This window comes from Bidens hawaiensis, unplaced genomic scaffold, assembly GCF_021521415.1.
Source record: "Bidens hawaiensis isolate Kalapana, Puna unplaced genomic scaffold, B.hawaiensis_p1.1 tig00024867_1, whole genome shotgun sequence".
Lineage (NCBI taxonomy): Eukaryota > Viridiplantae > Streptophyta > Magnoliopsida > Asterales > Asteraceae > Bidens > Bidens hawaiensis.
In genome coordinates, this window is record NW_027493950.1 from 165169 (window position 1) to 179436 (window position 14268).

At 39.3% G+C, this 14268-nt stretch overlaps 1 protein-coding gene and 1 pseudogene across 1 annotated transcript; one reads left to right on the forward strand and one right to left on the reverse strand.

Moving 5' to 3' along the window:
* The first annotated feature begins 184 nt into the window (after positions 1-184).
* LOC143570292 (phospholipid-transporting ATPase 6-like) lies at positions 185-4456 on the forward strand (annotated as a pseudogene).
* A 2001-nt stretch (positions 4457-6457) lies between these two features.
* LOC143570299 (calcineurin B-like protein 9) lies at positions 6458-13744 on the reverse strand. Its single transcript, XM_077055984.1, has 9 exons — positions 13620-13744; positions 8884-9040; positions 8578-8660; positions 8423-8482; positions 7794-7902; positions 7662-7714; positions 7507-7587; positions 7319-7431; positions 6458-6591 (listed from the first exon to the last, which is right to left on the reverse strand). The coding sequence occupies exons 2-9, from the start codon at positions 8975-8977 to the stop codon at positions 6504-6506; spliced, it is 681 nt and encodes a 226-aa protein (XP_076912099.1). The 5' UTR covers positions 8978-9040; positions 13620-13744; the 3' UTR covers positions 6458-6503.
* Between the last annotated feature and the right edge of the window lie 524 nt (positions 13745-14268).

The following is a 14268-nucleotide window of genomic DNA, read 5'->3' on the forward strand; positions in this document are numbered from 1 at the left end:
AGACTAGATTCATTTTTTAGGTTTTGACATTTTTTGCTCAAAAATAAATTATATCGGCCAAATAATGAATTTGGGCGTAAATCATATAGTTAACTAAAAACTACCTGACTATTGTATATTTGGGCTAAAATATTTGGTTCGTTCGGTTTGGTTTTTCTTGTTTTTAATTTATGTAAAACCAAAACCAAACCAAACCATTAAATTTGTTTTTTACAAAAACATAAAACCAAACTGTCGGTTTTTGCATGGCTGGACATGACAGCCAACCGCCAGAAATCCGAGGTGCACAGTCCAAGCGGCGATTTCGAACAAAAACAATGGCGGGAAGTTTGCGTCGGCGACATAGTCAAAGTCAAAAAAGATGAATTCTTCCCAGCAGATTTACTATTACTACAATCAAGCTATGAAGATGGCATATCATATGTAGAAACCATGAATTTAGATGGTGAAACAAATCTAAAAGTCAAAAGAGCCCTTCAAAACCTCAACTTCCCAGTCCCAGTAGATGATGATAAAGCCACACATTTCCGAGATTTTCGGCCCACAATTCGTTGCGAAAACCCGAACTCAAACCTTTACACGTTTACGGGTAATTTGAAGTATGATGGCAACATTTATCCGCTCGATCCGGCTCAGCTTTTGTTAAGGGATTCAAAGCTTAGAAACACTGAATATGTGTATGGTGTTGTGGTGTTCACTGGGAATGATACTAAAGTCATGCAAAACACGACGCAGTCGCCTTCTAAACGAAGTAAAATCGAGCTGCAGATGGATAAGATCATTTACTTATTATTCGGGTTGTTGATATTTATATTGATTGTTAGTGCTTCCGGCTTCGCTTATTTTGTTAGGAACTTGGTTCCCTTGTGGTGGTACTTGATCCCCGAGGTGCCCGGGGAAGACTTTGATATTAATAATTTTCTCATTTCGGGTTTGAGGCATCTTGTGACCGCGCTTATGTTGTATGGTTACTTGGTTCCTATATCGTTGTATGTTTCGATAGAAGCGGTGAAGATACTGCAAGCGAGGTTTATTAATAATGACTTGCAGTTGTATGATGATGTGACGGGCGTGCCTGCGAATGCTAGGACATCGAATTTGAATGAGCAGTTGGGCCAGGTTGATACCATTCTTTCGGATAAAACCGGGACTTTGACTTGTAACCAGATGGATTTCCTTAAGTGCTCGATCGCAGGTACGGGTGTTCTTCTGGTTTGTTTTTTGGGTTTTGGGTTTTCGGGTCAGGTTCTTCTAGTTTCAAAGTTAAATCTTGACCCAAAACCCAACCCAAATCTTTCACGGGTTTTTTTCGGGTTGGGTTAATCGGGTTTCGGTATCCTGGAAAAAAATTAGAAACTAAAATGATAAAATAAAAAGAACAGAGTCTGAGGTTTGTCCAAATCTGTTGTTTTAGTCCAATAGTTTCAAATTTGTGATTTTCGTTCTTATGGTTTCATTTCACTTGCAATTAAACCCGAATTCATTAACACCGTTAAGTCTGGTCGTTAAACCCATCAGCGTGCCCCTCACATGAGGGGCAGTTTTGTCCTTTTTTACTCAAATACACCTCAGCCCCTCACGTGAGGGGCTTGCGAATTAGGACTGGGGTTTATTTAAGGAGAAAAAAGACAAAATTGTCTCTCACGTGAGTGGCACGCTGATGGGTTTAACGACCAGACTTAACGGGGTTAATGAAATTCGGATTTAATTGCAAGTGAAATGAAACAACAGGGATGAAAATTGCAAATTTGAAATTATTGGACTTAAATCGCAGATTTAGACAAACCACATGGACGAAAACCACAGTTTACTCAAATAAACATATTCTTTTTGGCTTGTAACGTAAAATAACTAAATAAAAAACAAACATAACCAGATAAATTACTCAAAAGAAGAGTAAAGCAAACTCCAACCATATTCCTTTTCAATCAGGCGTGATCAGGTTGTTCGATTGCGGTTGCTACTAGTCATAAACACAAAAACATTTTTAATGGCTAAGGCTTAGCCTATTATCCCTAAAACTAGATTTGGTTTTAAAACTAAAAGTTTATTCGGATTGACCCGAAACCCATAAACAGACCCAATAACCAACCCGTATTACTTCGGTTCAGGTTTTGAGTTTCGAGTAAAACTGACAGTCCTAAATCGCAGGGTGTCCGTATGGGAAACGCCTTAGTGAAGTCGAACTTGCAGCTGCTAAACAAATCAATGCACAACTTGAATCCGAAGCCGAGTCTGCAGATGGTAGTTTAACTGACCCTGCATCTTTGGAAGCCATAACTATCACAGATGATGGTAATAGTAATAATAATAAAAAAGGCGCGATCAAAGGGTTTAGCTTTCAAGACGACCGGTTACAAAAGGGTAACTGGACAAAAGAACCGAATGCAGATGTAATATTATTATTCTTTCGGATACTCGCAGTTTGTCACACTGCAATACCCGAAGTTAACGAGAAAACCGGAGAGTTGACTTACGAAGCCGAGAGTCCAGACGAAGGCGCGTTTCTAGTCGCCGCAAGGGATTTCGGGTTCCAGTTTATTAAACGCACGCAAAACAGCATCGTGGTACTCGAACGCCTTTCGAAGGATCAAGAACCGGTTGAAAAGGAATACACTATTTTAACTTTGTTAGACTTTACTAGTAAAAGAAAACGAATGTCGGTTATTTTACGCGACGAAACGGGTCAGATATTAATGTTTTGTAAAGGTGCGGATACGATCATTTTTGATCGGTTAGCGAATGACGGGAAAATGTATTTGGAATCCACGACGAAAAATTTGAATGATTACGGAGAAGCCGGGCTGCGTACGTTGGCGCTCGCGTATAAAAAACTTACCGAGAGCGAGTACTCGGAGTGGCAGGATAAATTTCATAAGGCTCAAATTTCTAGTGGGACAAATAGAGAAGAGCTTATGGAAGACTTGTCTGATGTAATGGAAAGAGGTTTGACTTTAGTCGGTGCGACCGCGGTCGAGGATAAGTTGCAAAGCGGTGTGCCCGAATGCATAGATAGGTTAGCGTTAGCGGGTTTAAAGATTTGGGTTTTAACGGGTGATAAAATGGAAACCGCGATTAATATCGGGTTTTCGTGTAGTTTGCTTAGACAAGGTATGAAGCAAATATGCATAGTGGTAAGTGCAGAAATGTTAGCAGAGGCTGCAAAAGATGTTATAAAGGAAAACATATCATCGCAAATCACGACGGGTTTAGACTCGATAAAGAATAAAAAAGAACCGCACGCAGCGTTCGCTGTGATCATAGACGGGAAAACGTTAACGTACGCGTTGGAAGACGATATGAAGTTTAAGTTTTTGAATTTAGCGGTGAACTGCGCGTCGGTTATATGTTGTCGAGTGTCACCGAAACAAAAGGCGTTGGTGGTTCGGTTGGTTAAAGAAGGGACCGGGCGAACGACGTTAGGAATCGGTGACGGTGCGAACGATGTGGGTATGATTAAAGAAGTGGATATCGGGATCGGTATCAGCGGGGTGGAGGGTATGCAAGCGGTCATGGCGAGCGACTTCTCGATCGCGCAGTTTCGGTTTTTGGAAAGGTTATTAATAGTACATGGACATTGGTGTTACAAAAGAATCTCAAAAATGATATGTTACTTTTTTTACAAAAACATAACTTTAGCCCTTACATTATTCTACTTCGAAGCGGAAACGGGCTTTTCGGGTCAAATGCACTACGACGACTGGTACATGTTGCTTTACAACCTGTTCCTCACTTCGTGTCCGGTTCTCGCGTTAGGCGTATTGGAAAAAGATATTTGTGCAGAGTTTTGCCTGCAGTTTCCTGCATTATATCAACACTGAAAAACTTGTTTTTCGACTGGTATAGAATTATCGGATGGCTAGCAAACGGTGTGTACGCGTCCTTCGTGATATATCTCGTAAATTTAAAAATATACAGCCCCGAATCTTTTCGAAAAGAAGGTCAAACGGCGGATATGTATGTTATCGGGACGGCTATGTTCACGAGCATAATATGGGTTGTTAATGTACAAATATTTCTCGTGTCACATTATTTAACACGAGTGCAGTTACACACGATATGGGGTAGTATCGTCGTGTGGTATTTAATCGTGTACATCTACGGGATGATGCCGGTTCAATGGTCAGCTGGGAATATAGACCACCAACTTCCTGAAGTTTTGGGACCGGCTTATAAATTTTATTTATCGACGGTTTTCGTGACGATATTATGTAACATGCCGTATTTGATACACATATCGTATCAGCGGTGTTATAATCCGGAGGATCATCATATTTTGCAAGAGATGAAGAATATGAAGAAGGATGTGACGGATAGGAAGATGTGGAAGCGAGAACAGGTTAAGGCGACTCAAGAAACCGAGATAGGTTTGTCTGCACGAGTGGATGCGAAGATGAGATTAATGAAAGGGAGAACGACGAGAAAGTATTCATAGCTTGCGTATAATTCTTCGTGAAATGTGTTTGGTTTGAGATGTTTTGTATGCTAATGTTAACAAGTTGCAGGCAATGTATGTGTATCTAATATGATATCGCAAAATCGAGTCCTATGTTTAAAATGTGTAAAGCTTAACGAAGCTATATTTGTATAGATCAAATTGATGTGCTTAGAACAATGTATGATTCTGATTTACCAGTGAAATACAGCTTTGAATATGAGATTGTGGCTCGAATTACTTGATTTTTTTTTTCGATTTTGGTTGCATTTAATGAACATTGTCAAGGCACCAGATCGATAAACATTTTATTATTATTGCAAGAGATCACTGACTCAAAAACTCATTACAATAGTTCTTTATTTTTTTTATTTTTTTTATTATTATTGTTTTGGTAATATTTTTCATGACCGATTTGTCCGAGTTCTAACCTTACTTTGATGACCAAAACATTTTCATACTAATCCTATTACGTTTAACAAACTAAACCAACTTGACGGATTTGTTCAAATAGGGGAATAGGTTCCATATTTTCACCAACAATACAGTCCAGAATTACCAACACACCAACACACCATACACGTATAATCCGTCACAACCTTACAAATTCATAATCGCAATTCATGATCACTAGGCCGAACATTAAATTTCATTATTCTTGAAGTAGCAAACATTTATGGAATTAACAATGAACGGAAATTTCGTCAAACAAGATGTAAGATTACAATTAAAAAAAAAAAAAAACTGCATGGCATTTTAGGCTTAGGCCAATGGTATACTCTCAACGTCTAAACCTTTTAACTCCAAATAGGCGCCACATCGCTCATTTCACGGTTTTCAAAGCCAGAAGTACTTTCACCACACCCCTCTTTTTAAAATTAATATTAATTATTGTGCATAGAGGGACCCACATCATCAGCCTTTCTCCCCCTTCAACCCGTTAACGCATAGCCATTTTAACGCCCTTTAACCACCCGCGGGGTTAGGGTATACTGCATGGCCTTATAGTAATGAAACATTGGCATGTATGGTGGTGTATCTATAGCATCAGCTACTAAATAATGTTATAAATAAGCAAGTTTTTCGAAACGAATCTAACTAAAATTGTATGCAACAATATACGCAGTATGTTAGATAACCAAGTACCCAATAACCAGTGTTGTAGAAATCGCTAGTCATCAGTCGGGCGGTGGGGTGGGGATTAGCGATTAATCGGGATTAATCTGATTAGACTTTAATGTATAATTTTCAGCTTATACACACACACTTTTATATGTAATTTCTAGTATCATATGTACACAAACACATTTGTGCCGAAAATTGGCTGAAATCTCGCTAGAAACCGCTGATTTTGGTCGGAATCTCGCTAAAAACCGCCGGTTTTGGTCATAAGTCCATAACCTTGTTTGAAAAAAGCCAACTAAGTTCAATTCATCCTGATTTTGGTTGAATTTGATCAATGACCAATTAATTGGCCGACTAGACCAAAATTAATCAGTGGGGTGGGACTAGCGATCAATCGGGGTTTTGTTAGGGTTAAAACCGTAGGGAACAAGAATACTAAGAGATAGGAAGCTAAAAGCCAATTCTGTGATATCCCAGAATGAAATCGGCGTACATGTTAAATAACCACAAATACCAAAGTTACGAAACACACCCAAAGAAATAAACAAAAGGCCATGAGGTCCTTATTACAAGCAAAGTGAATAAAACCCAATAAAAATACGAAATAGGAAAAACGGTGCGTAACAGGTTTAGTCGATGCCTAGTCGGGATTTTTCCAACACTGTCGATAACTAATAAGCAATTAACAACTTTACTATAATTACTATAATTATCTAGCAATATTGCATTTATCAACATAACGATAATGTAAATAGTAAGTAGAACATTGAGGAGGCAAATGTCAATCAACAACTTTATAAATCAAGGTAGCCATTGATTGTTTATCACAAAATGATGCAACTTTTTTTGTTTTTTTCATTTTATTTTTATTTTCTTGGGGTTTAAAACATGCCATAAACCTCCTCTATCAACACATTTACTAGTTATAATGACAAGAACAAAACTAGCTAGAACTTTTGTTGTCATGATGCAATCTCTCTTCCTCAACTTGACTATTGAAAACAAAGCTCGGAAACGTGGTTGTGATATCCCTGCATTTTACAAAACAATATGTTACCCGAACATCCTAGGGATGGCTTCGGTTAAGGGATAAGCTTAATCATAAGATTCATAACTGATTGTTGGTTATGGTTAATCGGTTAATGTTTTGCTTAATGGTTGGTTTTGGTTAACGTTCAGTTATATGGGCATATAAGTATAGGTGTGTATGCCTTTCTACCTTCTTTGATTAGTTAATAATGATGTTTTTGTGGTTTTTTTTTGAGTGAACTGTTGTATGTTCAAATTTGTCATTTCAGTCTAAAAGTTTAAAATTTGCCATTTTCGTACCTAAGGTTTCATTTTCATTACATTTTTCGTCCTTTTTGTTATATTTTGGATTGAAGTAACAGATTTTAATAAACCACGGGGACGAAAATCGCATTGAAAACGAAAACTTATGGACGAAAATTATAACGTAAATGAAACCTCATGGACAAAAATAGTAAATTTTAAACTTTTGAACTGAAATAGCAAATTTGAACAAAGCACAGGGACGATATCCGCAGTTCTCTCAAAAAATCCAACAAAGGTATTTTTGTCATTTTTTTATATATTTATGTTAGTGTATAATTGTATATCCTAAATATTCTTCGTTAATCGTGGTTACTGATTAATTTGTTTCTATGCTGACCCGTACCCGAACATCATCACTAATTACAATTTACCCCCTTATAGTTTCAACATTTATATTTTAACCTGAATAGTTTCGCGACATACCTTAAATAAGGAAGTGTCATAATCTTCAACAAGGAAGGGTTTTTGGTAACAAAAGCCTGCCATTCTGCTTTGTCTATCTTTCCATCCCGGTCTCCATCCGCCTCTAAAAATGTCTGCGCAACGTACTTATATAAGGTACTACTCATATCATATTATTTTGTCATTGCTAGCAAGAACAACACACTCACATTGTCCAATATAATCTCAATGGCATCGTCTGCGAGTTTCAGTTCAGACTCGTGTAAAAGTGCTATTAGCATTTCTTTAACCTGCAAATAATGTAAATGATGTAAGTAAGATACTACTGTAAAACGATATTGCAAGACATAAATTTAAGACATACCCCTCGTCGCTCAATGAATCCAGTTCCGTCCAAATCATAAAGCTTGAACGAAACTAAAACAAATCATAAAGTAATAAGATCATTATGCTGCTTTGAAACTCTAGTCTAGAATAAAAAAATGTTTAAACTTACAATTAATTTTATCTTGCAGAGGAGCTTTGGGATGGAACACGTTGAGTGATCTAACGAAGTCACCAAAATCGATTACTCCTTTTTGTTTAACGTCGAAAAGAGCAAAGATCTGCACATAACAATTTGAAAAAAAAAATACTTTGAGCATCATGAAAATTAATGATATACATTTATTCAATATGGTTCATAATCTTAACATGAGAACGTAGGAAATAGTTATAAAAAAATGAGAACGTAAGAAACAATACCAACTACAATACCAGTCTACATAAACAATGATTTATAATAAAAAAGAAAAAAACCTAAAAAATACAACAAAATAATCAAAATCAAGAACAAAATAATAACAGCAAATACCAGCAACAGCAAAAGAAAAAAAAAACTAATAATAAAACAAAATATAAATCAGCAAATACTTATAACGTCTAATAATCGAATATTAGAAATACCTATAAAAATAAACCTAATGATAACAACAAATTGGTTCTCACTGTTTTCATGTTAAGAATAAAATGTATTTGATCCTGTTTCTTAATAATAAATCTTTTATCTTGACTATATAATATGGAAAGTAATGATGTTAAATGTTATTATTAAGACCCTGAAAGTAATTATAAGGAACATCATACCCTGTTTGCAAACATATTATGTTTCTTTTTTTTCTTGAACATAGCTAGTTGGAATTCATCCTGCATATGTAAACAATATGCAAAATTTAGACAACGATATGTCGTGATGAACTACTGAACAATGTAAAAGCGACCGTGATAAACTGATAAAACACCTTGCTAAGTAGTCCATCATCAACTACAGAACTACTTATGCTCTTGAATAACTCAAAAAGTGCTTCAACTTCACTGACACTGACTGCACGACGAAAGTTAACCATGAATGAAAATAAGCAATCTAAGAGCACGTTTGGGACTGAGTTGACTTATTGGATTTCTCAAAAACCAATAAGTTTTTAAAAAATATTTTTTCTATACGCCACAAATCCTGACTTTTTGAAAAAGCCAATAAGTCAATAAGCTGTTTTGTAACTCATCCCAAAAATGGCTTGACTTAGTGATTATGTAAAAGAACAACTGACAAGCTGTTTGAGAAGCGAGTTTCCTCGGGTCTTCACACACAGGCAACGGATATCCCATGGAAGAATAACCCATGGAGGAATGGAAACATCCCATTGAGACAAGCAAGGTTGTGCAGAATTACAAGCCACTGCTATTTGCTATCAAAATCATCTCAACCTTCATAAAATCAAAATATAAATCAGTCAGACAATTATTTAAATATATGTCTGTTTATGCTTGTTTGTTTAATAAATGAACGAACATGAACAAGTAATTTCGTTCGATTAACTATATGAACGAACACAAACAGAGGTCATGTTCGTTCAATTGTGCTCGTGAAAGTTCGTGTGTGCCGGTTTATGTTTTTTTAATGTTTGTTCATTAAAGGTTTTTAATTCTTTTCCATGACTTCTATAATCTTATCATATTGATTTAAGCAAAATTATTAACTATAAAACACAAATATATGTTTGTTTTATGTGATTAGTTTATATGTAAATTAACATATGAATATGAACGTTAAAAAAAACACCAACACAAACTTGGTAGCTAAACCGAACCGTTGACACTGACCATTCTCTGTTAGCCAAATCTTATAAAACATTGTTTTTATTCATGAACAATTCACGAACAAAAATTCCAGTCGGTTAGATGTTCGTGAACCGTTAGCTTGTCCAATAAAAGCTTAACAGACGAACATGAACAAGGCTTGTTCGATTCGTTTACAGCTCTAGATCGAACAAACAAACATACAAGCGCATGCTTACAAACAAACATTCAAGCTCGTAATTCATACAAAACAATTCAAATAAACAAGATCACAAAACAACATAAATTATTCCAAATAATTATTATCCTAAATCTACCACCTCTTGATGATTAACGTCTTTAACGCGTGTTCAATTCAACATATCACTAAAAGAAATCCTAACTAACAATAACAGAATCAATGATCAACATTATAACATTATTATACAAAACTAATGCAAATAATTATCAGCATTACAACATTTTTCCTATACATATCCATAATGAGAAAATATTGATCCTTTTATATATAACACAAACCGAACTACATCTGGATAATGGGTAAGCGAGCAACAAGCTGCGCCGCTATCCCCTTTTGAATCGCAAAGCCTATTCTACTAAATATAAATCCTTGGTTCCTCGGGCTCTGCGAGTCACTGTGGACCACCTTCTGCACCCGCTCCAAGAAGCGAACCGCCTCGGGAGCTAGGGATCCAAAAGTGTCGAAGGCAAATGGAATGAACACGTGCTGATTCTCCAAACACAATGTCTCATGCTTAGCAACCTTCCTAGACTCCGCTCTCAAAACCGCCTGTCCCGGTATGAAGCCACTGTCTCTCAGCCCCACCAACGAGGACACCCCAGTGAGGTCAACACACGCATGATTACCCCCTGCCCAGCCAAACACAAGAACATCCGCAGGACGCAGGGTAGATCTTCCCTCACGCGGATCAGTCAAAAAGTTAACAGGTGCCTCTTTCTTGGCTGAGATCCCGGCACGTCTAAGCACATCCCATAACACATCTCTAACCCAGTCATGACGATACTTGAATCCCGGCAATTCCTTACAGTGGAGGGCATGCTCACCGAATCTATCCAAACAAGCTTTTTTTACAAATGGGGCATAATTCATCTGGAGGGAAAAGGGGAATCATAAGCCGGTATTTAAGGATGGCTCTGTAATCAACTGCCGACATCCGTTGCCCAAGACCTTCAATGGGCACAACAGTCAAAAAATCCTGGGCATGAGCCCCCTTGAGACATGCTAAAACTGCCTTTTGTCTCGGGGTCATATCGAATCGCTCCTCCAAATCATGTACGTGTTTACCATAAAGAGCACTCGCCAAGGTTTGTTGAGGTTTCTTGGGGGCGGTCTCCTTATCAGTAAAACCGCCTATATCAAGGTTCGGGAGAGTTGTTCCAATATTACCAAGTGCAAAAGAGTAGTCAGGATCTACCCCCGTAACACCAGCGTTTCGCAGGACGTGGTCTTGCAATTTCCACGACTGAGCCCTGGAAGCCACAAATGCATATGCACAAATGCATATGCGGAGACATCCTCAGCCGAGAAAATTCCTAAGCCTCCGCGCATAGGGAAGGAAGCCAACCTCCACTGGAGGTCCCCAAAATGCGGTCCTCCACACACAACAATATCTTCAATTGCCCCCCGCAGGCCCGCATCAAAGATTGACACAGCCTCTTTGACATGTTCAGGTTGACAGGTCCGGAGCCCAAACACTAACTTAGCAACCCCCATGCACGAGCGTAACAAAAGGAGCTCACTTTGGGGGTCCCTCAGGTCCGGCAGGCGTTTCATAAGTTCAACCGCCCTCAAAGCTCTTTTAGTTGCCAAAGACCGAATAAACCCTGCATCCCGACTAACCGCTCCCCCAAGAGTTTAACTCCCATCGCAGGCCTGCTAATCTCTCTAGGGAATAAACCCGACACTTTCTCCGAATCATCACATGACAGCCAAAAAACCTCTGTTTTTCGAATATTAAGCCTAAGCCCTAGAGACGCCCCCTCTGAGCGAATAATGCCCAACGCTCTAGCGACCTCCTCAGCCTTATCAATAATAGTGCCATCGTCTAAATACCAAGCATGGAAGGGCAAGGGACAGGTCACTGAACCCTAAGGATGAGCGGATGAAGGACCAACGCAAAAAGAAGAGGGCCAAGGGGGTCCCCTTGCTGCACCCCAGTAAAAGCCCCGATATGAGTATCCCCCACATATAAACGGGCGGGGCGGGCATATAAAAACTGGACCCATGGGAAGATGGATGGACATATGCAGTTAACTTCCCTGAGAAGGGTCGTCCGATCCACCTCGTTGAAGGTGTTAGAAAAATCAACAGTGAGCATAGCCAGGGACCCGTTAGAATGAAACGCGCTCAAAAATCTGTTAGCACTATGCAATACCGCTTCTGCCCCATTAAGGATCCCAACCCCGAATTAGAAATCCCCTAGATAAGCAGCCACCTTTTTCCCTATTTTACTCATAGCGACTTTCGACACCAATCTTCTCCAAATGGCCCCCACTGCGATGGGTCTAATTCCATTGTCAGGCTTCAACAGGGGGGTCAACGGTGCCGAAGCAATGAACTCCGCTAGAAATTTTGGACAAAGCCCCCCAAGCCACAAGTTGACAACATCAGTGATGGCCTTTAAGAGCCCGGAGGCGGTCGGAGACCCCTGGCCACAGAAAGCGTCTAAAATATGTTGGGCCCGCAAACCATCCCTCCCACAAGATGTACCTTTCGGGAAGGTTTTAATACATTCCAACACACAATCACTGTCCACCTTCAAGGCTAGTTCCGATGGCACGACGGAGGGCATAGTCGGGGGGTCCACCACAGGTTGTTTATCAATCAATGCTCTCAAAGTATCCCCCCCGGCAGGCGCGACCCCGGATGAACACAGGACTTTGATCGCCGCTGTGTAATGGCTGTCCGCTACCTTCCGGAGGCACTGCTTGATATTGCCCCCTCCCTCTTCTTTATGTTGGCAATCCCACATCACTGGAAGTTCAAGGAGCGGTAGCACCAACTCTTCTAAACCTGCACCATCTTTCCAAACAGCCAAAGCCCGCATAATGGAGCTACATTGAAGCGATTTCCTGTTACCGGACCTTCGTTCTTGCCTAGTAGCCGGTTTGACAACACGTAACGTGCAACGAGGCAACAACAAAAGTTTAACCCAAGCCTCAATAGACCTCGGGGCATCCACCACTTTACGGAGCCCCCTGACAAAGCCTGGGCAAAATCCATGCGACACGCGGGCGGGATACTCTTGACAGTGGCAATAGGAATGACGAAGACGCGCTCAAGGAGAGCGACATCTACCACAAACGTCTCAGACTGACCACTCCCAAGTTCCACCTGCGAATCGCGGGGTTGAGGGATCCCGACAATAAAATCAAAGTCGCCTCCTGCACGTGGGGTGCATTTAACAACTTCTTTTCCATGCAGACAAGGCCTATTCAAGTCATGCAGGGCCATGCACTCCCCGCATAACCAGTTCTTAAGCAAGCGCAAGGTTTCGACAACGTCATTGTAGAGTTCCAAGTCCGAAGCAAGACGCTCCTTTAATTGATCTCTCCTTTCCTTTACATTGAAGTGATCCTGCTGAAAATGCATGAGTAACCTAGAGTACCCCTTGTATCCCGGGATACCATCTTTGCAAACATGAAAATTTTTAAAGGGGCAACGCCAAATCCCCGTGCCCGAGCTAGGACCGGGCTCTCCACCACATGCCCTAATAAATCACTTAAGAAATTAAAACTTTTTTTTATTTTTGGAAACAAAGGAAATTAAAATAAAATTTGGTGTTGGCATTTAATCAAACACCTGACGGGAATTACTAGCGAAACCTCCAAACTAATGTCATTCAAAACAAATCACCCAGAAAATGAAATGCTAGAAGACCAAATAAGCAAAAACCGAGAATGGATGATGACGGTGGCAAAATAAGGGTGGAGCAGTGAGGTGGAGATGGTGGGGGGGGGGAGGGGTAACGGCAGTGGCGGTGGTGGGTGAGAGGCGGAGACGGAAAGGGAGGGTTAGGGTGGAGCTGTGAGGCGGAGATGGAGGTGGTGGGTTAGGGTGGTGGGTAATGCAAATTATCATATTATTCGAAATCTACGTAATGCATGTTCAATTCAACGTGTTCAACGTATCAAAACATCAATGTGATAAAAAAGTAACAATGCATAATTAGGGATTGAATGGTACCGGCGGGGAGGAAACGAGCCGCCCAATCGGAGAGATGAGGATGATTTTCTGAGACGAATGGAAACCGTGAAAGAGAGATTATTACGGACAATGTGTTATATTAATGCAGGTGGACGCCCTTGAATATTTGGCTCCTCGTTCGTTTTTTGCATGAAAATACTTGTATATATATATATATAGGTTGTTGTGACACGTGTTTGTCACGTGATGTTTCCATTGCTTGGTACTTAAGCCTCGTAGTTTCATTTTTGTTTTAGCAATTTAAAATATTTTAATTAGTTTTAAATAAATGTTTTGATGATATGATTAAAAACATGTCTAAACAAGTGAAGTGGAATCACATATTTAACTAATTGTATCGATTGTGTTAACATAATAACATGTCGATATGGCATGTTTAAAATTCACTTTTCAAAATGACACTAGTAAGTGATTTGTGTCAATAATTGTATGGAATGTGTTGTCTTTCATGTTATTAAACCTCTTATATCCAGTGTCGTTAAACGTATCATTATGTGTCGTTCACATGTATTAAAATGGTTATGTAATCATATGTTAGATACTCCGTGTCATGTAAACCACTTATTAAATATTATTGTACTACTATATTAAGAAGTGTCACTTTGGTTACAATGTATCGTGGGCTTAC